Below are 24,356 nucleotides of genomic sequence, written 5' to 3' on the forward strand. Positions count from 1 at the left end.
GATATGTATATCTTAACATGGTACATGCCTTCTGCATCCTGATCTAACTGATCTGCGATTTCTAGATCGGTATGATATTGATTAAGTACTTGCGTTGTTTTTGATATATCTGCTGTATATAAGGAAACCCCTCTTGAACCTTTTCCAGATTGACCATTGATTAACTTGATAAACTACCACCATTCGATCTTCTTAACCTTTCCTAGCACCCCACCAAGATTTACCGTAACTAATTAAAATTTCTTGACCTTTTTGAATACCTTTACTGTCAATTTGCTTTTCATTTAAACTCCAAATTTCCATTCTTAAATCACCATTTTCACCTTTACCTAATCTAAATTCTGCATTTGGTTTTGATATACCTGGAATACCTCTATAATCATTAACGAATCTAGCTGAATTACCCATTTTTGAAGCATCAATTCCTATTGATATATGATATTTGCCTTTCCAAGGATTTTGTATATCTGATGATGATATTCTTAATAATGATAAATCATAATCACTTGATTCATGTTCGGAATCATCATACTGTTGTCGTTTTATGATATCATCTTTCATTATATCCTCTTCCTCTTCTCCTTTATCTAACAATGATTGATCATGATCAATTTCATTTTGATATTCTTGATCAATTGTTAAACTGAAATGAATTAAACCTAAATAAGGTATAATTAAAGTATTAGGTTTGATTTTATTTTTAGCGAATAATCCATATTGTCCTTTTGCAGGATGACCTTGTATATCAATTTTCTTAATTTGTATAGTAGATGATGGATGTTTAATTGGTTTGGTCTCATATCTACTTTTAGTCGATAAAGGTGATATAAATGATATTATTTCTTTTGGGAATGTAGGTGATATTCTTGATTTGTTCAAGTAAATTATCCCCGAAGGCCAATTTGGTGGTGGTGGTTCATCATTCCCTTTTCGAACACTCATACCTCTTCCTACTTGCTGTTCACCTCGAACTTTGACAAGGAATTGTGTAAGGCGAGGTGATGATGAGTGTTTTTCAAAGGAGAAGTGGTGGAAGAACTGGACGTGGGACGAACAGTTGAAATATCAAAATCAAACGCGAGTGAAATTTATGTGCAGTCTCAGTCGAATCTTTATTCAAATTCGGTCGACAAGTAACTCATAATGAGCTATAAGATCCATGTTATTTATATGGATGATCGCATTTCGATAAGAAGCATATGTATGTATGATGTATTAATGCTGGGTTTTACATTGAAAAGGTAGAAATAGAAGTAAAAAGATGGCACGTATGAAGCAGAAAGCATTATTGTACAATAATTATGTTGGAGGGAAGACATCTATTCAAACGTGATGACATGAACACGGATTCAAGTAGAAGTCAAAAATGTATATGTATAGTTATTTTCGTCCAAAGAAGCACAAATTAGGTAATTGTAAAAGCCCTACAATAAACCAGCATCCCGTAAATTGACTTGAATTATGACATCGCTAAGCAGAAGTCATTGTAATCAGCTTAGCAGACGAAGGAAGAAGATCCATAAAGCTGACTCACTTGATAGCTGAAATAACGAATGACAAAGCTTTGGTATCTGTAGCATCGGTATAATGCTAAAATAACAAATGATCACATTGTTACCTAATTGTGACTTGAGCTGCAATCAACTCAACTCACAGCATAGATAGATTTTGAAGGGTTTTTATTCAACCCAACAAACTTCTCTAATAAGAAAGCACATGCAGCATCGTAATTTGATCCACCTCGATACTCTGGGAAAGTATTTTGTAATGGTGATACAGCTAATTTCGCTCGGAATAAATCAATTTTGTTCAAGAATAATATTATTGATGTTTTAGTAAACCATCTGGCCATTGTTGAGTAGATAAATTAGCTGATATCCCCACAATATTCGTGATAGTGTATATAGCTAATCTTACCTTGAATTAGCGACAGACTCAAATAATGTCATTGCTTCTTGCATACGGTTGACAGTCTCATCTTCGTATAATTTCTGATCGTCTATAACAAGTCAAAACGCATTAGCATATGCTTTTGACTGCCATTCACCATGCAAAAATAGCTTACATTCTGAAATAGCGATCAAGAACACCAAAGCAGTGACCGAGTCGAAGATATTTAACCATTTTCTTCTTTCTGATCTTTGACCACCGACATCGAATAATTTATATGTTAATTCACCGATTCTGAAATGTGTTTCGCTGTGATACAGTACATCTCCATCATCAGTCAGAGGTTCAAGATGTTTCATGCGCACAGATCCACTCACGTAATACCTGTTGTCTTTACTCTCGCTCGTAAGATATCTTGATCCGTTGGCATATAATCTTGTTGACTGATACGCGATATAGCGTCAAAGTAGCTATGCAATCAATAAGACTTTATTAGCATCTTCATCCAATATGAAAAGCTATTCTGTTCGATAACACGTACTATGGAGCTGAATCATTCAACTGCAACTCATTTCTTCTCACAAATGCAGATTGTACACCTTGATCATTCCATAATCCAGCTACAGCATCAGCTAATTTAGGTGGGAACACGTCTCCTTCGATTTGTGCTGGTGCAGACATGATCAAATCCCATCGTTGTTGGTTGGAAGGATTTACTGGAATTTCCATCAATGCCACTCCTTCAAGAAGTACTCTAAGAAAGTAGATCAATCAGCTTAGTTCACTCATGAGTATGCTAGCTGTACAGATTAGGATTTACACATACCTCATCGATTGAACGGTGTTTGAATATACGATTTCTCTATAACTATCTCTTTCTTCTACATCATATGGTCTAGGCGAAGTATGCTATCAGCTGAAATGATTTGGGACCAAGAAATAGCTAACACCTACTTGTTATATATCAATCTCATCTGTTTCAATACGGTAGATTTTCCTGATTCTCCCGCTCCCAATAAAAGCATTTTAATTTCATTTCTGAGGTTGGCTCTATCTCGTTTGAGTTGTTCATCGATTTCGGCACTTCCTAAATTGCCATGTTTCTGTCAGTTTAAACGAATATTTGATTTTCATGGCTGTGTTAAGAAAAGGTGCATTGACTTACGAGCTTTAGCAGCCGCATCTTCTGTCGATTGTGTACAGCCCATGATGACTGATTATCTGATTGATGAGGATTGTTGAGGATGGGGAGTGAGGGTTAGATGGGTATTGTATTATATTTGCGATTATAGATATACGTAAGTCGAATAAAAGAGTGACAGAATTATGAGTTGGGAAAAATGGTATATGTGATTGATTGGGAGCTGAAGTTGAGTGGATCAAGAAGGGTGTCAGTCAGTGCTATAAGTATTGGAGATAGGCGGGGAATGAGTTGGAAAAGAGTGGTAAAGATGAAAGGATTAGCTATTTAGCTTCTTTCCCTAGTACACTTCAGAGACTGATCGGATATCCGTGCTCTTATATAAGGGATCTATACCGTTCAGATGAAACGGCGCTTTCGGGTAGGAGCATGGTGGGGTTTATTCAAAATAGCATATGGTACGTGCAGAAATGGAAAGGACAATGAAAGATGAAATGTAATCAAAGCTCACATATCCTTCCTGGTAGACGACCAATAAAATGATACTCACTTCGGTGAAAGACTATTCCCGTACCCGTGTTTGTGTATCTAAAGTATTTTGATTTGATCTTCTGAATTTGGGATTATTCCTTCAAGGTGATACTCGATGACTGAGGTGATGATCAGTTGAAGTGTATGTTCTGAATGAGGATAGGCGGAAAACAGTGTTGGCGTATAGTATATTTCAAAGGTAAGAAAGAGAGATCAGGATGAGTATGGGTTGATTGATGAGTGACAGGAAATATAAGGGTAGGTATATTTGATGGTAGTCAAGCAAAATGATGTTTCACAACTTGATTGAGGTGATCTGTGCGACTATTACAAATAAGCTGGGGCTATGAATTTGTTTGAAACGTATTATATCGCTCTTTGTTATTTGTTGTCCGTCAGGCTGAAAATTAAGCTGTATTTTCGAGGTTGAAAGTCCGTGTTTTTAACTATCTGATAAATTATAGTGATGATCAGAGCTAATGTAAAAGTGAACTGTAAAATCGACCAAAGGGTTGTTTCGAATATGCCTTCTTTGCTATTATTGATGATAGACTAGATTATATAGATTGCCGATACTCCTTGTAATGAGTTCGAGGTTGGTTTAAAGATGGATTATAGGTTATTATAAAGTCGTTGAGAGGTAAAGTGTAAATGACTGTGCTTTGTTTTGAATCTATCAATAAGCACAACGATTATTTCTCTTCAAGCTGTGTTGACAACGGAAACGTCGAACATTAGAAAGGTGAAAAGAAAAAAAATTGCGGTTCGGTTTGAAAAACAATAAGAATAAATTCTTTCTAGCTATTACTTGTCAAGGGGACGTTTCATATTTTTTAACAACATTATAATTGGATGTATGTGGTACGTACAACTCCAAAACTTCCCTACATGATCTGCGGCTCAGTACGAGTACGAGTGTACAACTTCATTTCCGAGGTTCCAAGGCAGGATTAAGCATTTCTTCTTGTTCAGTCTAGTGCATAAGGAAGGTGAGAAAACTGACAATAAAGTTTACTCCGACAACCAACAAATAAGGTACAAAATAGTAAAATAGTAAAATATGTTAAGGGTAATAAACTTTACTTGGAATCTTTACATATACATTTACCTTATCTCTTTAGTAATTTCCCCTTTTAACTTTTTATGATATCTACGAGTATGTCTTCAAGCCGCCTCATATCAATTCTCCTCAAGATATCCCAATGCCATCTGCCATGTCTGACTCTCATGATGTTTATATTCTGTGACCACTTTGATCCACTGATTCAATTCGGATGTATTCTACCATTGCAAAAACAATACAACAATTTTACATTCATGCCGAACGTCAGGTCAAATTCCAAAGGCAAGGGCAAAATATCGCTTGGATCTCCAAATACGTATACATAACTATGAATAATAGTGCGCTCGGGACAGCAGCTAGTAGCCCTCACCACTACGGTCCTGTATAGCATATAGCGCTTTGGCAAGCTGTAAAGCTCTACGTGGAAGAAAAAGAAAAAGAATACAGGACAAGGAGATTTGATGTCGAGGCTGAAACGCAAGGGAGTATACTAAGTTTAGGGGTAAAATATACTTGATCGGGTTAGACCGGAATACTGTAGAGTGTACCTGATAACAATTTTGGATTTTACCGCTCATCAAGTCTGACATCACCGCTTTTGGCCTGTTCTAACGATTGCATGTCGTTCACTCCTCCACTTTACATGTCCTCTTTGGATTGCTCCTACTGGCTCTTTGTTGATCATTTTCTGTTTCTCGCTTGAATTTTCAAGACAATTCACACCACTTGATCATTGCTAGTTAGAGCAGCAACATTTCCTTGACACATATAACCCTGAATCACGATAAGATATCGAAAAGATAAGTGAATATTGATTACAATGGCACAGACTTCAGATTCATCTAAATGGGTTCCACTTGAAGCGTCACCCGATGTAAGTCTCATGGATTTCATTGAAGTAACCGAAAACAGCACTTCAGCTTTCATGGAATACCATGACGGATACCTGATGGGACTAATGGTCCAATCTTGCATGACACGAATACTGATTTAGCCTTTATTCTTATTGACTAGGTATTCAATGATTGGTCAGGCCCTTTAGGATTACCTAAATCATTAACATTTCAAGATTTATTTTCGTTAGATTCTGATTTTTTATCATTTATACCTCAACCACGTAAAGCTGTCTTACTTTTATTTCCTTCAAGAGGTAAATTACATGATGAACGTGAAAGAGAAGAAAAGGATGAAGAAGGTAAATGGAATGGTGAAGGTGTTTGGTGGATTAAACAGACTGTAAGTGAAATTTTGAATATATTTGATCTAGATAATATGAGTGATTATACAGTGTTGTCAATGTGCTGTATCGAACTGATCCACAAATCGCATGTTAATCTTTACTGATGAAGTATGTTGATCTATGATATAGATTCCAAATGCATGTGGTTCAATAGGTTTATTACATGCTTTACTTAATTTACCTGAGAAAGGTCCAGATGCTTTAGGACCAGATTCGCAATTAATGAAATTCAAATCTGCTTCATTACCTTTATCTCGTAAGTAATCTACTTTATTTCATTGACAAATTTAACAATATAAACTCAAATCAAGATTTGATCGATTTCTCGATGCTTTCATTGCGTTTCATTATATGAAAATTTGTAGCTGATTTATCATAATTCAATTTATCTTTGCTAAGCACTTGATAGAGCAAAATTATTAGATGAATCAAATTTCTTTTCAGAAGCACATTTATCTGCATCACAATCTGGTCAATCATCAATTCCTGATGATTTAGATGTTGATACTCATTTTATAACTTTTATTGAAGCTACAAATGAAAAAGGGTAAGTCGAAGTCTTTTTTCCAGAACTCAATTTTCCACGAGAAAGGGAGAGTTTTCGAACAAGACTCGCTTTATTGAGTTATTTGCATGACGATGTATCTTAATTAATTTAACTTTTTGTATTTTCAGCGAAAAGAGAATCGTTGAATTGGATGGTGGTAGAAATGGTCCTTTCGATAGAGGTCAAAGTGAGAATTTCTTAGAAGTGAGTAATTCTCTCGCGAAATTGATTGTATGAGTATATACTAACAAAATGGTGTGCTATACAGGACGTAGCTAAAGTGGTTCAAGAGAAATATTTCGATAGAGCAGAAGGTGATACCAATTTTAACATGATTGTTTTAGCGGGACATCCTGAGGATTAGAATTCCGATTTGTATAAAATCCAGAAAAGAGAAAATAGACCTCGTGCATATGTAAATTATCATCGAATGCATAATCACGCATCATGTACATACATGTAATACACAATATACTAGATACACACTTGGAAACAAAATATTACATTTCCTCAAAAGAAACAAAAACACAGGAAGAATGAGTTTGGAATTCCCATCTAAGAGATAGCCAAAGCTAGAAGCGACGTGAAAGAGAATTCTATGATATATATACTTTTCTTAGTCTGGAGAAAGCACAGGTTTCTCTTGTTCTTGGACAAGTTACAACATCAAAGTTTGAATTTGCCATTTCTCGTAAAGCCTATTTATTCCGTGAAAGAATCAAAGAATTAGCCAGCCATTTTTGGTCAATGCAAGCGGTTAAATGATGGGAAAGGAAACGATAGAACTTACATTGGTTGAATAAACATAACCATTCGGGAAAGCTAAAGGTTGATTTTCACTGTCCATTAATTTACCACTTAATCTACAGACTATAGTTGAATTGACATGATGTGATAAAGGTAATTCTGCAGTTAATACTTTGAGGTTTTCATCACATGTTGGACAATCAACATTTCCTACTTTTTTATCTGGATGTGTATGTAAATCCTCTTCGTCATCTTCATCTCCATCGTCCTCTACTTTGTTCTCTGCGATATTCTGAGTTTCAACGAGATTTGATGTATGCGTATGAGGATGAGTTAGATGATGATGACTTATATATAAATCACCTCCTAAAGGTGAAGTGAAATGTTCACGTTGACCACCACTGCCATTTCCACCACCGCTACCACTATCACCTCCAAATGCATCATTAACTAATATTGATTCCAGATTATGTAAAGGTGGTGCAGCAGGTAACAACGGTATATGCGGTGAAGATGATGATGAAGTTAAAGTATCGTTCTTCAAAGCTGAATTTGATTCCGAATCCTTTGATTGTGATGTAGATTTCACATGTTGCACGCATGAAGGTAATCTTAAGGAAGATAATCCAGCAGATAAAGCTAGTGATAAAACCGATTGAGAAGGTAATGAATATAGTGTGAGGAAAGTTGATCGAAACTGATCTCGTACAATAGCCCATCGTGAAGGGTCATACAATTTCTATGAGGTCATAACGATAAATCAGTCAGGCGTCCATCTCAATGGTTTAAATTATCATTTGGAAATTCCCGAATCACCTTGTATGAATTTACGTCGGTCTTTTCACCGAAAGTCAACAATATCATACCTTGTTGTATATCTGCTAAGTGTGTTGAAGCCCATGGTGCTAAATTCTTTCTTGAATAAGTAATAGCCGAGGTCATATCTCTTTTTCGACAAATTTCGATGAACTCCTGTAATCGGAGTGTAAATTCTAGGTTATTCTATAGTTGACAGGAATTTTAATCAGTATTTGACATTCGCGTGTCTTTTATAGCCGAGCTAGAAGGCTAATCCTGATCGATCAGACTATCACACTAAGACTCACCTTGGTCTTCTTCAATGTACCTCTGTTCTCACCACACCAAGCTAAAGCTTCTGCACAAGAATGATTCTCGATCAAGGCATTTTCAATCTTATTCAATTCCGCGAATAACTTGATGTCAACTAATGGCTAAATAGTTAATTCGATGATCAGCTAAATTCCATCAATCTAAATAATGGTAAAAATGAGATAGCTCACTTCGATGTTCTGCTTCTTCGATAAAGCCTCGGCAGCTTTTAATCTGCCTGTACGTAATAGGTAATCTACTATATATCTGTCCATTGTATTATCTGATGTCGGCGTTGATGAAGAAGGTGTAGTACTGTGAAATATAGTGAACAGCTATCAGCTAAAATTGCTATGCTACAGCAATCTGCAAGCTGATTTACGACTTGATTTCCTTCTCCTTTTCTTCTCCGTCAACTTCCATTTCATCATGTCCATTGGTAGGCTTGGTTTCTTTCTCTTCTGTGCTTGGAATTCCAGGGGAAGGTACGAGAGTATTGAGGTATTCCAAACGCGATCTCAGTGGTGTAGGTTCATTAGTATTCGGCTGCAGATCATCAAGCTGGATAAGTAGTCAGCTATAACAGTCCAAATTATAAGGGTATATTGGCTTACCTTCCTCTTTAATCCTTTAGCTCTTTCTTCGACGGCGCCCAATTTCTTCACTAAGCTTTGACGACCTTCATCGCTTGATGATGAGGCATTGAGTGATTTCGATATACTCTGCAAAGCGATCTATCCACGAAAGAGCCTTATGATTAGCTTTCTAGTTCTGAAGTTACGAAAATATGTGTCACCCATAAGAAAACTTACTGAAACAGCGTTAAAATCTTTTTCCACTTGTCTTTGAGCTGAACGATGTGATCTCCGGAGTAGCTCGAAGGGAGTCTGTGGGAGGCGTAATACCAGAGTAAGCACCTTTTGTCACCACAGGAAGGTATCATTTCTGTTCATGCTAATCCATGAATACAACTCACCCTTATCAGAGGTTCCTCGAGTATCAAAGCGCCATTAGTGGACGTGATTGACGAGGTCATATTGACTTGAATTCACTGAAATCTGAATTTTTCTCCTCGCGATATGTTTCACTTGCTCTTCGGATAGTCGTATTGATGAGTCTTTCTAGTTGGCAGCGATTTGGTTCATGAAAAGTTACTGTTATCGCAGTAAGAATGATCAGTGATCAGTATCTCTTGTTAATAATTGATCATTCACCCCTGCGTGACAGCATCTTTCCTCATCGATTGAAATGATCGGTATTACCCGGTCACCGGTCATAAGCGTAACTTTATTTAGAGTGTCAGTATCAGGCACACCAATGTAGGTGATATCTGAGCGATGTAAGCCTGATATCAGTTAATATTAAGGATGGTATCTTCAGTCTTGATTGCTGTTATAAGTAGCTTAACTGTTCAATCTTAATAACTTTTGTTAGGAAATCCAATATAATTATCCAACAAGTGTAAAATATAGCAACAATGGCAATCAGACTGGATTACACAGTACCTCAGAATAAGTAAGCTTTTTAGTGTTTTATTCAGTTTTACAGATATTCCAATATCCTAGCTGACAGGTCGACACTTTGTCAGAAATAATTCCATACCAAATCCACCAGGTCATTTACCTCCAACTTCAGCAAAACAGTTAACTGCCAAGGTAAGCTCATTGCAATCGTTCCTAAAAGCAGAGCTTCCCCTACATACAAGCTGATGATTCTCGTACCAACAAATAGTCAGCTCAACCTGATCCAGATGTATTAGTTAAACAAAACAAGAAATCGACAGAATTAAAGTTGAGAAGAGCATGGGATTTAGCTTTAGCGTGAGTATCTGATTTTGGGATATATGAACTAGCTTTATATTATTGACTAATTCTTCAATTCCATATTCATTCAGACCAGCTAAATCATTACCTATGCAAGCTATAATGTTATATTTTTCTGGATCTGGTGTTCAAATTTTCAGTTTAGGTATGATATTTATGTTATTAACTGGACCTATAACAGCTGTGTTCAATATATTCCGAGGTTAGTGAATATTTATTATCAGTCTGTTTCTCTAACGATTATACCATATATGTAAACTCCAAGCTAAAATATGTTTTCATTCTTACTTAGCTTTTGAATCTCTAAGACCTACATCAACACCTTCAACCCCTACAACCAACAAGAAATCTAGTGAATTGTCAACGGTATCAGCAGAACCTTCTTATGGTCCTTTAGCTTTACCTATGATAGCTTATGTAGCTTGTCAAGGATTAGTGTGAGTACCAATTATCCTTTCCACGGGTGTGCAGTTTGCAATGAAATTTCGGATTCAATAAGCTAATGTAATGCATTTATCAATTTTGAATTGACTTATATAGACTAGCATTGGGTTTATGGAAATGTTCAACAATGGGTATTTTACCTACAGGTAGTGGTGATTGGTTACATTTCGAAACTAGATTAGATGTAAGTTTTGAATTGAGAAATATTATAAGAATGAGCAAGACTATATATATGGTGAATATGATATACTAACCTAAGTTCCTTTCATCTTTATAGCCACCAGAATGGTCAGCTATCAGATCATTATCTATGAGTTGAGTGAAAGGGACAAATAGAACGGGTCTTTGTATTTTATATGAATGCAACTTATATTAATGAAGGACATGAAAATATACATGCGATGGTTGGAATTTCTAAATGCAAAAATGTAATACATCTAATGAATGAGTTGAAAGAGAAGTCTGAAGTGGGATGCAAGGTGTGTATATTATACAACAAATTTATCTATATGCCTTTCAAACGATACACATTGAATCTCAATTATTTTCCCCCTTTTATACACCTTAATTGTATCTACGGTTTTCTACCAATGAGTTTTATTTTCTAAATACCTAACCTATCTCTTATATTACCTGTGAAGCATTGTTCAAATCATCTTTTGAATCTTTTACATTCTGATTGATTTGTGATTGTGATTTATTTTCTTCTTGATATTCACCGATTTTTTCATAAAATAACATGAAAACACTTGCTCTACTTTCATAAAAAGCTTCTTCTCCAACTTCTTCAACATCTGCATCACTAATTCTTAACCAGCCTTTACCTGGTCCAATATTACTAGTATCTTCTTGTCTTACTTTACCAAAATATAAACAATTTTCACATTGACATTCATCAGGACATGATTTATTTATTCCTTTTGGTCTATAATATAGTTTCGATGTTGGTGGTGTTGGTGAATTGGGTGGACTAGGTTTTCTTCTTAAACAGATATAATGTCCTGAAGAATGTGTATATCCATAATGTAAAATAACAGATTCTAATCTGTATAATACTTTTTTCCTTGTTATTTGTTGTTTCAACATCGTGCTATTCTCAACATGATTACCGTTTGCGAACCCGTTCAATTTTATTTTACTTAATTGTTGTGTTTTATCTTCTTCCCAAATATCATTACTTATAAATCTAGTTAAATCTATAATTATAGGGAAATTTATTTTGGCGGTTTTTTTCAAGATTGAACCATAAGGTGTAAATTCTGATCTGATGAATAATAATCTTAAAGATTTCGGTGATCTTGTTAATATACTTTGTCTAATAGAATTTGTTTTTGAAATTTGCCATTTTATAGGTGTTGGTGCTGTAGGTAGAGGTGCATTGGATTCATCAGTCGACTTGGAGGAAGAAGAGGTGAATGAAGAAGGTTGTAAAAAAGGTTCATTGAAGTTTGATATGACACCAGAATCTACCATTTCTTGTAATTTGTTTTCAACACGTCTAGCATCTCTTGCTCTTTTCTTACGTGAATTCGTCATTTTATCATCTTTTGAAGAAGATGATGAGGTAGATCCAATAGTGGTCAATCCTTCTAATGCTGAAAACGATCCTGATGAAGTTGAATTGCTTTGATGGGTAGATTTGGCAGGTGTCGGTATGCTGGCGTTTGAAGCTGATGAAAGCCGCTGAACTTCCGATTGATAATAAGCTAGAGTTGTTCGTAATGAACATAGTTCACATGTAACATCTGACAGATATTCCGGTGAGAGATATTCCGCTATACACGCGTCTAATGTAACTTCTCCCTGTAGAAGGATAAGTATTTATCAGCATAAATTCACAGCAGTATTAGTTGTCCGATGGCTGTTCAGTTGTAGGCTGCGCAACTCCAGCCGACTGGTATTGAGTTGCATCTTGGTTTGCTTTATTCTGCTGTATTTCCCTCTTCTCTTGAGTTCCCCCTCTACTTAGAACGGTATATTTCCTCTTTTCCACCAACAATACCGAACCTCTAACTCACATGTAAAGGAATTGGTAATTCCATACCACCTACAAGATCCATTCTAATTTCAGTTGAATGATTACACTTTTGACAAGTTCTTCTTCTTGCCATCAAACCTTCCCAAGGTTGAGCTAAACCTTTAATCTTTTTTCTTTTTTCAATTCCTACTAAATCCGCTTTGCTTTTACCACTTATCAAACTTTGGTAATTATTGCTAAAGTTGATGAATTTCTGTAAAGATAAAATTTCACTTAAACCACGTAATTTTGATATATCTTTTACAACATTTAAAGATTCATCTGATATTGCTTCTGCTAAAACAATGAATAATTCATGTGCATCTTGTTGTTCTCTTGTTGAGAGTAATCTTCTGATTTGTGGTAATGGTTCTAAAGCATAAAGTAAATTATGTGGTCTTAATGCCGGAGGTGAGCGAGAATGAGGAGTATTCAAGTCTATTGTGTGATATGTGTAAATTAGTTAACGTTCTGTATCGCATGATTCGTATGACCCTTTCGCAATTATGGTCCAGAGTGTAACTTACCTTGTATCACTTCCAGCAGAGCATCGGTAACAGGTGTAGGAGTATCACTTTCAACAGCTAATTCTACGATTCTCTCTAAATGATTGACTAGTGAAGTTATTGATGCGAATGCCTACCGTTTAACACAAAGAGTCAGTAAACATACCTAATATAGGATGGTCCTGAATAAGTCAGAAAACGCTCTTATACGCTACTCACCTGTAGAACAGAATTCATGTAACATAAAGTTCCTGATAGGTTTACCATTCCTGGGAAATGATTAGTTGATTCTATATAACAAATATCCTATCAACTCTCAGTTTGGGCTTTAAGATGGGTCAATCAAAGTGATTTCGAACATACCTTGATACACATGACCATTCTGCTGTGGAGATTCTACTTTTCTTCTTCTTCTTTTCACTTTTTTCGTATTATCCATATGTATATTATCTATCTTACTGGAAGATCCAGTTGCTGTGGTACTCCCTGACCACCAATTCAACAATCCTAGACCCAGGACCATTTTCAATATTTCTATATATATTTGATGGAATATTGATAATAAACTTCTCAACAATTCATCCAGTGGCCAAGGTGAAGAATTAATCAATATACCTAAGATTGAAGCTTCTGTTCGTGACCAATTACTTGAAGAAGACTGAAAAGATGGTATTAGATCTTCCTCCGAAGGTGATTCCGATATATCTGATGGAGGTGAATATGATGGATTAAGTGAAAGTTCTATATCTGATTCTGATTCTGGGATACTATTTGGATTTGAATATGATGGAGTATCAGGTGTTTCTGTAGTGCTTTCTGATTGTTCGTCATACACATTCGGTTGATGTGAATTTGGCGTAAGACTGTTATGTATAGTATTTATCGGTATCGCTTCTGACAAGGACGACGATGTTGAGGATGAAGAGATTGTCTTTGATATATCCTTTTGAACTTGATTTTTGTTATTTGTTTTCACTTTACGTTTCCTCATTGCATCTCGTCAAGCCACAAATATTAAGAGGTATGTATCTCAGTTAGTCAAACAATCGTTTCAATGTAATCTTTGTTTAGGTATAAAAAGGAGAAATCAGAAGAAAAAGGATATCATAATTATCGCTTTCGTCAACAAATGCAGAAAGGTTAATTGACCTTGACGGAGATCAGCTTAATCTCCTACCACGTCACGCTACGCTGGCCGCTGGTGTCAAGTTACTTGGTATTATTCAAGCTTGATGCTATGCTTAAGGTTGAGCTTAGGGATTCATTCAATGCTATGTATCTATATACTAAATTGCAGTTATTTATTACGCTCTCGACAGGACTATCCACTCTAGCATCCGAAAGCTCACGAAAGCGAGGGCCCTACCTTAAGTCGGGAATTTTCAAAATAGAATTTTTCACTATTTAGGCTAGATTAGATAGATACTCACAGATTCTGATATATCACAACATGGTTCTCGTCTTGGTAATTGGAGATTTACATATACCGACTTTGACGCATGATTTACCAGCAAAATTCAAGAAATTACTAGTGAGTAGTATCATTTATTGAAAACGAAGTGGCGAGCAAATCATTTGATTAAACTAAACTTGAACCAAAAATCCATTCAAAGTTCATATCATCGTTATAATTACAAAAGTAGTTTAAGCTAATCTGATTAACGATTATTGCTTTTTGGTCTTAGGTACCTGGAAAAATAGGTCAAATAATATGTACTGGAAATGTATGTGATAAAGAAACGTATGATTATTTGAGGACTATAGCGCCAGAGGTGCATGTTGTCAGAGGGGAATTCGATGAAGTGAGTCTAGTCTACATCAAATAGGCTAAAACCAATATTAAACATAACAAAACAATCGACCTTGACATCGACGCTCACTGACTACTTTTTGTAGAATACACATTTCCCATTATCACTTTCAATACCGCATCAATCATTAAGAATAGGTGTTGTACATGGTCAACAAATTGTTCCTGCAGGTGATGCAGATATGTTAGCTGCTTTAGCTAGACAGATGGACGTTGATGTATTGATAAGTGGTGGAACTCATAGGTAAGTAAACGAGACTTTGAGCATCAATCGTTGTTCAAGCTCATTGCGAAAATGCCTGGTTTTTGGTTGACGATATGCTGAAACTGACCTTTTATACAGGTTCGAAGCATTCGAATTCGAGAGTAGATTCTTTGTGAATCCAGGTTCTGCTACAGGTGCATGGAGTGGGTTATGGAATGGGTAGGTTTTCTCAGTTGACGCGATCTATACACGACTTTTCGCATCTCGATTCACAGATGAAGGAGGGCATCATGCGAAAAAAGAAGAGTTTCGGGAGAGAAGCGTGTTTGGCAAGATCCCGAGATTCTTGATACAAGGCTAATGAAATTCGCTATTGCCTTTATAGCGAAGCTACACCTTCATTCGCTTTGATGGATATCCAAGGTCCAGTAATTGTTACATACGTTTATCAATTAGTTGACGGAGAGGTATGTTTCCGTTTTTCCACCCTTTCACCTCCAAATAATCCTATCAAACGCCTACGCTCAATTTTTGATTGGCTTGTTTTGATATCGTTTTTCTCGTTTTAGGTCAAAGTTGATAAAGTTGAATATCGTCGTCCTGATCCACCGAAGGATAATGTTGATACAAGCGCAACTGGAAGATCAGAAGTTCCTGTCGGATGGTAGATTTGGTCAGGAAAGCCTATGATTGTCCAACGTTGTATTAATCGACTAGTTATTATCTTGTTGAACCAGAATACCAGACCAATCCTGACCGGTGCACTAGTAGATCCCCCAATCGGGAGGAATTCTCCTTATAGATGTTGTATTGAATGAATCATAAATATACACCTTTAAACCAAAGCTCGAAGTATCCACCTCACAAATAACAACCCACATGGGCTGAACTGTGCTCGGAGTACATACTGATAGATTAGGAGAACGCTATCTTACGTCGATGATCGCATCGCACTAAATATACCGCTATGGAAGAACTGAAACCTTGGAAAAGTGGTCCAAAATGTTTTGGTTTGTTGTATCTGGAATCCCGCTTCGGCCCGTTATAGTGAATTGAAACATCCCATCTCGGTCCATTCTTAAGTGTATGGTAAAATCCACCTGATGCCCCCCGTGTATTTCGGAATGTTATCTCGCCGTCCGTTATTAATTGATTTGGCAGATGTCCACATGAGAAGGGATGTTGAGTTATCATTTAGAGCATGTATGGATCGTATCGCCTGATAATCCACTTGCGATGTTGAAGATTAGCTGATACCCCATATGGGTCAATCTTACATGTGAACGAACGCGTACACATGAATAATTGTGGCGTTGGGAGGCTGATAGATGAAACCCGTCATCACTCATCGTCAAATAGCAGCTGTACATACTCCCTAACCATACCTTAATAGAGCCGAAAGGCATTTATTTTATATCTTTATCTAATCGGACCTTTTCAAGAGGTGAAAATCTATTGCTATAACGTACGTACAGTACATGATTCACGGTAAAAGACGTTTACAAGCGGGATTTTTTATTGCATGTGGAACAACATTTCACTCCATACTGTGGGTTTTAATACGTACTTCTCATAGTATGTTATGATAAGATTATTTAGACATGTGGGAGATGGTCAATTGCGTAATGCATTTACGGTGTATGACGGGGATTCACATCGTACTATACATATCTTTTATAATGCAATAATGTTCTGTGGAACCATTGAAGGTGGGAACAATGGAATTATATACTTGTACGCTAGTGTAGAGGAATTTGAAACACAAGGATTTTTATGGGGACAACTCATGATCATGGGGGTAAATATCTCGATTTTGTGTTACCTTAGATCTTGAGATCTGGAGATTGTTTGAAGGAGTAAAGTTAAGTACTGCTTTGTTTACTTTACTTTCGAAGTGGAGGATTTGTGCCGATTAGGTTGATATACGATCTGATACAGATAGAATGTCTTTAGTATGATTGAACATTTTATCGAAAGACCAGAATGAATATAATACTGAAATGATAAAGGCGGCTCGCTTATATTATTACGATACGTCATACACCTTACGAGTTCAGTATGGGTGCATGGGAAATAAAAAAACCCAAAGAAAATCAAAGTTCGTGGGAACCAACTCAAATAGGAAATCAGAGACATATTGATTCTCATATCTTAAGTTTGACAATGATAGAGTCGTAAGTCCAGATTATATTCTGAGAAACCAAAATGTCTGAGATTCTGGAATATGATGATCATTTCATTTGCCTAAAACCGATAAAATGTATGTATATATGTACTTGCGTGAACGACAGTACATGACTGCTGCATAAACAAAGTTACTTCGCTTGCAACCACCCAGGATCTCCCCTTAACGACCTACCTCACGGATCTGCGCAGGACTTGCATACTACCCACCAAAAGACAATACACTGAGAAACGCAAGCCGTGCCGGGTCATGACAATTATGTTAACACTGTTTACTGGAATGCAACCAAAAAGTAAAATCTCGTCATTTGTCTTATCAGATCAATCATGCAAAAATATGCCGATATTTCGCTTTGTTGCCATTTGATACTAAACTTCACTGGAATACATGTCTTAGCAGATGTCCTAGAATTTCAATGATGCGGACGCATGAAGCATTATTCTGTGGTGATGTTGTAATAGCATGCATTTTGCATAGTTTTCCAAATTTTTATTATGATTATTATTATGAATTTTCATTAACAGAATTTATTTATTTTCCCCTAAACAAGTGTACATAGCATAAGATGTGATTCAATGATTTGAGTTAATGTAAAATGATGAATATGTATGTGTGATTGATGATTCTAAATATCTTTGTACAACGAAACAAGGATAAACACACAAATAACAAATGCAAGGGTATAAAATGTGTAAGACTTGATATAATATTGAGTAGGATTATATGTGAATTAAAGTAAATAACAGAAAACTACCAAACTCCTACATGTATTGGTTCACCAGATAGATGAACATTGACAGCATGGGATCTGGATCTAGCTTCGAATGCTCTTGTCATATCGAAACCTTTTGATGGATGTCTAGATGAGGTATTGTGATGATTGTGGTGATGATGATGACTGTGTGGTTGTCCTGTTACTGTGATTGGAGACGGTGTTCTACAGTCATCTGATGCAGGTGATGATTGTAAGGAGGAACTTGCAGATGAGGTGAAGTGTGGGGGGTGAGGTGATGAATGATGTCCAACTGGTGAGATTGGTGGGGAAGGAAACGGAGCGGCAGAAGTCTGTATTTGTGGTTGATAGGTTGATCTAGCTTTGTAAGGGGATGGTACAGATCGTATAGGTCGAGAAGACGGTTGAGGATCTGGAGTGGTTTCAGGTGTTGGGTATGATCGAGATGCGGAAACCACTGGTGAAGGTACAATAATTGATCCTTCAGATGATGAGGAAGCGGAAGAAGCTCTAGCAATTGCTCTTGGTCCATGTTCAGCTCTGATCTTAGCCTCGAAGCCGGCTATCTCGTCACCAGCTACATTGAGGTTCCATTCTAAGTAACCGCACATTTCTCTTTCCATTTGATTTATCTCCTTCAATGCGAACATCTTCTGAGCGACTATACTCCAAGATTGGTTCGAGTAGGTGTCATCGCAAATAACTTTTGAAGCGATCATGAAGGCTGAAATGAATAATCGGTGACCAGATGATCCTCTTGCGGCAGGATAACGTTGCTTTAATCTAGATAAAAGCATCAAGGCGGCAAAGGTGACAACGGAAGGAAGTCGTGTACGATGTAATGCGTAAGCGACGAAATGAGCTAATGTGGGTGTTGGGGCACCAGGAGCTGTAGCAGCAGGAATATTGGGACATTGGAAAAGGGAGGTGATCTGTTTTTGTGAAAAGGAAGATTAGCGAAAGGATCCTTTGATTTATAAAGTAAAGAAGCAGCAATCTAAACTCACGAATCGAGCAGACATGACGGCTGTTTCCTCATGTCCGTAAAAGGGATCCTGTGAAGATCTTGATACAGCAGGTTTGGTTGGCTTCCTTTTACCCGATGGAGGAGTTGAACTACTTGGTCTGTATGCTGGGATAGCAGCTGATGAAGATGATGAAGCCATTGTGATACGTGACGATTGAGATGATTTGGAAGAGGAAGAGGATTGATTTGTTTTGGAAGAAGATGCTATTGATGATGACGATGATGGTAATGATTCAAGGTGTGCTGATGATCTTCGAATAAGCTATATGGGGAAAGAGAGATAGGAATGTTGAGTCAGCGATAAGATCGAGGGCATGTAAGAATGATTGACTATTGATATATATATATAGTCTTACAGGAAGTAAACGAGACATGATATAGGACTGATGGAAGGGTGATAAAACAGAGGGTGGCCAAGTATAAAAAGTGAAATAATGATATATTATAGATAAAATGTAGTATGACTGAATCAAAAATACGTCAATAAAATTTAAGCTAATATGATGGAAGAACAGGAAGTAGTGCGTATGTTGGGTATATCATTAATACATCGATATATGATTTTATTTATAATGTCCTCTCCTCCCGGCACAACCGGCAAAATGAATAATAAGGGTGATAAATTTGTAAAGATAATGAATGTAGCAACAAAACAAGGAGTTAAGATGGAATATTGAGGAAAGGTTTTTTTAACAGAGAGGAAATAAGAATAAGAATGAGAAACAAGAAATGATAACTCGAAATTGAAGGTGAATGAAAGATGAAAAAGATGCTAAAAAGAGGAAGGGGAGTTATGATGATGGTGAGGCGTTTTTTATTCAAAGTGAATTGAGGGTAATGAGTAATGAAACGAGTAATAATGCAATGATGTGTATTATAGTCATAACATGGACATAGACATTCCCATGACCACGCCCCAACCGTCAATCAGATCAAGTTAAACAATACACTACACGTTTCCAAAACGAGGTTAAAAGGATAGGGATGAAATGATACAAACAGCGGCCAAAAGGAGTCTCCGAGCGTCATTAAACAATATCTGATGATGATCGATTACGCTTTGACCTTGGAAAAACAAACAATACACAACATCCATCAAACTGAAACCCCCCACCCCCGTTCAAAGCGCATAAAAGTGGTGAATGGTGAGTGAAGATAGATTGATCCGCAGCCGATCCGGTAATGCATATAGAGATGGGTAACATATTTTAATGTTCAAAGATGTAGATATGAAAGATCAGACAATCAAAACATTGTTATGTGGGGTATCGCAATCGATCGACACCCAAGGTGAGTGATTGATTTGCGCCCCGACCAAAAGTTTTGAGTAGTTGAGGATGATGATGTAAAATAAACGCGAGACAAGTTCAACAAATTCCAGCAAAGTCAAAAATGAATAGAAGTAAATTGTAAGAAGGATGAAAAGATGGGGTTCAAGTAAATCCTGATTATCTCCATTCGTAGGAACGGCCGAGGATCTTGGTCGAAAGATATGGTAGATATGATCATGGGAGAGTACGCAATAACAATGTGAAGGAGCATATATATTTTGGTTCCATTGACCGATGAAAGAAATGACGCTAAAGCTCACCTTTGTATTCGATCTTTGGCCGCTTTCCATTAAATCGATTCAATGTTGCTGAAACGATTAAAATGTATGTTTGAGATGATATTGATGTACTGATTGATGTTGCGATGCTATGCCTTGAAGTATGGTATGGTATGTGATGTACTTGATTGTTGATTGATGGGTCAATTATTGTGAGAATAATTCTTCTGGATGCGTATGTGTGTGGTGAGCGGTGGTTGTCGCGCGGAAAGGTGAACTTTGTTTCCTTTGAAATCGACTAATTAATGTTTGCTTATTATGGTGGAGTATTATGCTGTGAAAAAGTCGATCCTAAGTTGTCTGTGCGCGTTGTAAATGGTATGAGAAGTCTAAGATGTGATGAATCAATTATATTGCTTTTTATTTATTGTTTGTTGAGCAAAGAAAATGATTGTTGGGAATAGTTGATGTTTGGAACTACTTTTATATAATTGGTAAATTGAAAGTTTTTCGAGGGTGAGAGTTTTATTATTGTAGTTGTAGGTCTTGACTAATTACTATCTAAAGGCGGTTAAATAAAATTGAACGATCGGAATCTTTATTTGTCGGTTACAGGCTGCAAGTAGTGAAAATGGATTTATCCCGTTGATTCGGATGAAGCGAGAACAAGCAGGATGATCAATAAACAAAATGATGATGCTAGAAACAAGAAAAAAAAAAGGATTACGAGTCACAAACTACAGTATGTATGGTAAATGATGATTGATAGATGTTGTCGGGGATCGTCTTTTCTATGTCATGTTTCTTTATTGTCTCTTCTTTTTCAGAATGTCTCGGTGGTTGAAATAAAATGTAGTCGATGGTGGTAAGAACGGTAAGCAGTGGTGAACGGTAGATAATACTCGGGCGTGTGCGGGTATAAGGGGCTATACAAAAAGTACAATAATAACAGAGCAAAAGGCAAAAAGACAAAAAAAAAAAGGGAAACCAGGTATTTTCCGATTATTTGGAACAACCGATGATCTATGCTATTAAAGTCTTAGATTGTTATTATCTGCCCCATTCCGATGTTCATCACTTCTTGATTTAGAGACCGGATAAAAGAAACCATTAAATTTCTCTAGTCGTTTAAACGGTGATGATTATACAAGTGACGGGTTTGTCAACAAGGTTTAGTAATCGTTTAAAGAGGGGTTCTAATGATATTTTTAATGCTACCGCTGCATTTGTTTCCCCTTTGGAAAGTAACGTTACCGAATTGGGGGGAGAAAGATCACACTACAAGGAGACAGATGCCTTTTATTGGAAAAAAGACCGCATTGTAACCAAAGTACTTCGGAGATTTTCTGATGACGAGGTCCTGTAAATGTAAACTGTTCCTTTTCTTTGTAATTTGCCTTTGAGATGTGAAGCCATAGGATCGCGATCATTTTTCCCTGTAAGATTCCGTCAACCCCGGAATGATGTCTGCCCTAATCCCTATCTCGTATCGTATAATTAATTGCCATGCGATTCAAAGCCCAAAACTGATACGGCTCCACCTTGATTCGGTCTTTTCTTTCCGCTTAGATCAAGATCAAGATAACATGTTTATGTTATTTTCACTTAAGGGATCTCTACCTAAATGCCATAAGCAGCTCAGTGGTCAATTAGGAATTGCCGGTCCGGTTAAACTGCGCTTCCACTACAATGAGTATTGGTGTTATTACTTTGGTACGGTCGAGCGGATCGAAGATATCCGAAAGATTGAGTTTTTATCTGAAAGCAGAAAACTCCCATTTTCTAAAAGCTTAATCAAGGTATGGCACCAAATAGTTTAGTAACTAATTGTAGTATCTAATCATGGGGCCATATTTAGTATAACACAACACTTCGAAGCGCCAACGAATTGTCAAACATGGGGTATATCTTTCGGTATATCAGTCGGTGCGATTTGGTCTAGAGGAGTAATAGTTAGACATCATTTGATTGACCGTGCACTTGTTTTGAGTTGACCTCGATATTGGGGGACAATAATACCGCTATTTACCGTTTCCAAATATCCATGGTAAACAATTATCATATGATGCGGAATCTTTTGAAGACGTCGGATGCTATATCCTTTTGCAGTAAACACTCTTAGAGTGGTTTCTTCGGAGCGATGCAAACGACCAATGGGTTCGATCATTAATGTCAACTAATCATGGAAAGCTCGCTTAAAATCTAATTAGAACACGTTATAAGATGAGCGTGGTCGTAATACTATGTAGTGCTGTTCTGGTGGCTTGAGATTTTTTCGTAATGACATAATAGTCATCGACCTCGCATATATATACAAACGAGATAAAATCATGTTTCGTATTTCCTCTCACGTATTTGTTTCCCATGCAATTCATAGCTTTTGCGTACAGATGATGTATGTGTAACAATTGGGAAATACGAATCCCGAAACATGCATTAATCATACTCAATTAATGAGATAAATGGAAACACAAAATCTGGTTAAATTCCTTCACTTTTGGGAGAATTATAATAGATGACGATTACAAATTCACATTTACTCATATACATCAGGCAACATGTCGTTTGAAAAGAGATCAACCAAATTAATCCGTTTGGTCCCACGTCCGTTCCCTCTTAGAAAGATGAAAAGATTCCGTAAACAACGGGTTTCACGGTATTTGGGATATAAGTCTTCACTCTGTAGAACTGCTTTGCTTGACGTTCGGTAAATTTTCGGGAATTTATGCCAAAATTGTATACACAGCGGTGATCGAAATGTTAAACTCTGTTGCCTTCTTACCAAACAGAGCTTTTCACAGCGTTTTTCGCTTTTTTGTTGGTTGTTTATGGTAATTCGGCATCCTTGACTTGTATATAGGCTTTTGATTTGGTGTTAAGATGACGAGGATGAGAGAGTCTCTTAAGCGCTGTGATCAATATTCCGTATGTTTCGCCTTCTTACTGACGGTGATCTGCCAAATGCATGAGAAAAAAATTGAAGAAAATGAAAAAGACATGGAAGATAAAAAGAATGTCTCGGCTCGGAATTACCACTTCCTGCAATGCCACGTTGTAACATCTCCTATATCCGATCACTGGTGACCGCATTACTATGTATAGCTATTACAGGCGTATACCATAAACAGCAGATGTTTGGGTAAGCCGAAATAAACATCTTGCCATGCATTCTTCGCTCTTTAGTCATCAGTCATAACAGAGATCTATTTGTGCTTCGTCATTCCTGTCTGAAGATTGTTTCTAGTGCTATCAACTGCTTCATTACACAATTAAAGAGATGGCAGTCAAAGACTAATAAGCAAATAAATGTCGGAAATGCCATTGAAATACGGGATCACACAAACCTTTCAAAATTCATTTGTATACATAAAACACAGCCGAGATGAAGATCGTTTGCAGAAGTGAAAATTTCCTGTACTCCTCTCTAACAGCGATAGATAATTCAGTTACCACTCAATTATGTTTGTTTACATGTGGCAACCGAGTCGATCGTTTACATGAGAAGCGTGAGTATACTTATTCCTTATTTAAGGGTATCTCCTACATTACCTGGTACCTATTGTGTACAAGCGATTTATATGCCTGGTTCTCGAAGCAGATCCCGATTTCTCGCTTTTAGCTTTAAACGAACTTGACCGCAGGTAGAAGCTGGTTTACACTGCGTCTCATATCGCATGTAGAACCACCCAGAGTTCCTGTGACTCGACAGCATCTCGTAGCACGAAACGTGAGCAAGCGAAGAGAGCTACTGTCATGTGAAGCGGGAGTAAAAGAGCGAACTTGTAGGG

At 36.9% G+C, this 24,356-nt stretch overlaps 8 protein-coding genes across 8 annotated transcripts; 3 read left to right on the forward strand and 5 right to left on the reverse strand.

Moving 5' to 3' along the window:
- Nucleotides 1-192: 192 nt before the first annotated feature.
- L201_004279 (uncharacterized protein) lies at nucleotides 193-942 on the reverse strand (the record flags this gene model as incomplete). Its single annotated transcript, XM_066220023.1, has 1 exon — nucleotides 193-942. One exon carries the CDS (start codon nucleotides 940-942, stop codon nucleotides 193-195), a length of 750 nt encoding a protein of 249 aa, XP_066076120.1.
- A 482-nt stretch (nucleotides 943-1,424) lies between these two features.
- On the reverse strand, nucleotides 1,425-3,098 carry L201_004280 (uncharacterized protein; the record flags this gene model as incomplete). Its single annotated transcript, XM_066220024.1, has 10 exons — nucleotides 1,425-1,470; nucleotides 1,535-1,590; nucleotides 1,655-1,844; nucleotides 1,918-1,999; nucleotides 2,066-2,199; nucleotides 2,268-2,360; nucleotides 2,432-2,644; nucleotides 2,717-2,785; nucleotides 2,845-2,977; nucleotides 3,056-3,098. 10 exons carry the CDS (start codon nucleotides 3,096-3,098, stop codon nucleotides 1,425-1,427), a joined length of 1,059 nt encoding a protein of 352 aa, XP_066076121.1.
- Nucleotides 3,099-5,445: 2,347 nt separating this feature from the next.
- L201_004281 (uncharacterized protein) lies at nucleotides 5,446-6,776 on the forward strand (the record flags this gene model as incomplete). Its single annotated transcript, XM_066220025.1, has 6 exons — nucleotides 5,446-5,499; nucleotides 5,640-5,861; nucleotides 5,995-6,121; nucleotides 6,265-6,412; nucleotides 6,541-6,616; nucleotides 6,681-6,776. 6 exons carry the CDS (start codon nucleotides 5,446-5,448, stop codon nucleotides 6,774-6,776), a joined length of 723 nt encoding a protein of 240 aa, XP_066076122.1.
- Nucleotides 6,777-7,008: 232 nt separating this feature from the next.
- On the reverse strand, nucleotides 7,009-9,305 carry L201_004282 (uncharacterized protein; the record flags this gene model as incomplete). The annotated part of the gene is made up of 9 exons (XM_066220026.1): nucleotides 7,009-7,110; nucleotides 7,203-7,898; nucleotides 7,976-8,161; nucleotides 8,266-8,391; nucleotides 8,461-8,584; nucleotides 8,652-8,830; nucleotides 8,884-9,003; nucleotides 9,082-9,156; nucleotides 9,246-9,305. 9 exons carry the CDS (start codon nucleotides 9,303-9,305, stop codon nucleotides 7,009-7,011), a joined length of 1,668 nt encoding a protein of 555 aa, XP_066076123.1.
- A 441-nt stretch (nucleotides 9,306-9,746) lies between these two features.
- On the forward strand, nucleotides 9,747-10,855 carry L201_004283 (uncharacterized protein; the record flags this gene model as incomplete). The annotated part of the gene is made up of 7 exons (XM_066220027.1): nucleotides 9,747-9,784; nucleotides 9,858-9,924; nucleotides 10,001-10,089; nucleotides 10,164-10,294; nucleotides 10,385-10,529; nucleotides 10,633-10,720; nucleotides 10,814-10,855. 7 exons carry the CDS (start codon nucleotides 9,747-9,749, stop codon nucleotides 10,853-10,855), a joined length of 600 nt encoding a protein of 199 aa, XP_066076124.1.
- Nucleotides 10,856-11,160: 305 nt separating this feature from the next.
- L201_004284 (uncharacterized protein) lies at nucleotides 11,161-14,050 on the reverse strand (the record flags this gene model as incomplete). The annotated part of the gene is made up of 5 exons (XM_066220028.1): nucleotides 11,161-12,339; nucleotides 12,555-12,991; nucleotides 13,081-13,192; nucleotides 13,279-13,349; nucleotides 13,423-14,050. The coding sequence occupies 5 exons, from the start codon at nucleotides 14,048-14,050 to the stop codon at nucleotides 11,161-11,163; spliced, it is 2,427 nt and encodes an 808-aa protein (XP_066076125.1).
- A 459-nt stretch (nucleotides 14,051-14,509) lies between these two features.
- On the forward strand, nucleotides 14,510-15,742 carry L201_004285 (uncharacterized protein; the record flags this gene model as incomplete). Its single annotated transcript, XM_066220029.1, has 6 exons — nucleotides 14,510-14,590; nucleotides 14,745-14,861; nucleotides 14,956-15,113; nucleotides 15,213-15,293; nucleotides 15,460-15,541; nucleotides 15,644-15,742. 6 exons carry the CDS (start codon nucleotides 14,510-14,512, stop codon nucleotides 15,740-15,742), a joined length of 618 nt encoding a protein of 205 aa, XP_066076126.1.
- Nucleotides 15,743-18,009: 2,267 nt separating this feature from the next.
- Nucleotides 18,010-19,158, reverse strand: L201_004286 (uncharacterized protein; the record flags this gene model as incomplete). The annotated part of the gene is made up of 2 exons (XM_066220030.1): nucleotides 18,010-18,924; nucleotides 19,000-19,158. 2 exons carry the CDS (start codon nucleotides 19,156-19,158, stop codon nucleotides 18,010-18,012), a joined length of 1,074 nt encoding a protein of 357 aa, XP_066076127.1.
- Between the last annotated feature and the right edge of the window lie 5,198 nt (nucleotides 19,159-24,356).

Source organism: Kwoniella dendrophila, chromosome 5 (genome assembly GCF_036810415.1).
Source record: "Kwoniella dendrophila CBS 6074 chromosome 5, complete sequence".
Taxonomy (NCBI): Eukaryota; Fungi; Basidiomycota; class Tremellomycetes; order Tremellales; family Cryptococcaceae; genus Kwoniella; species Kwoniella dendrophila.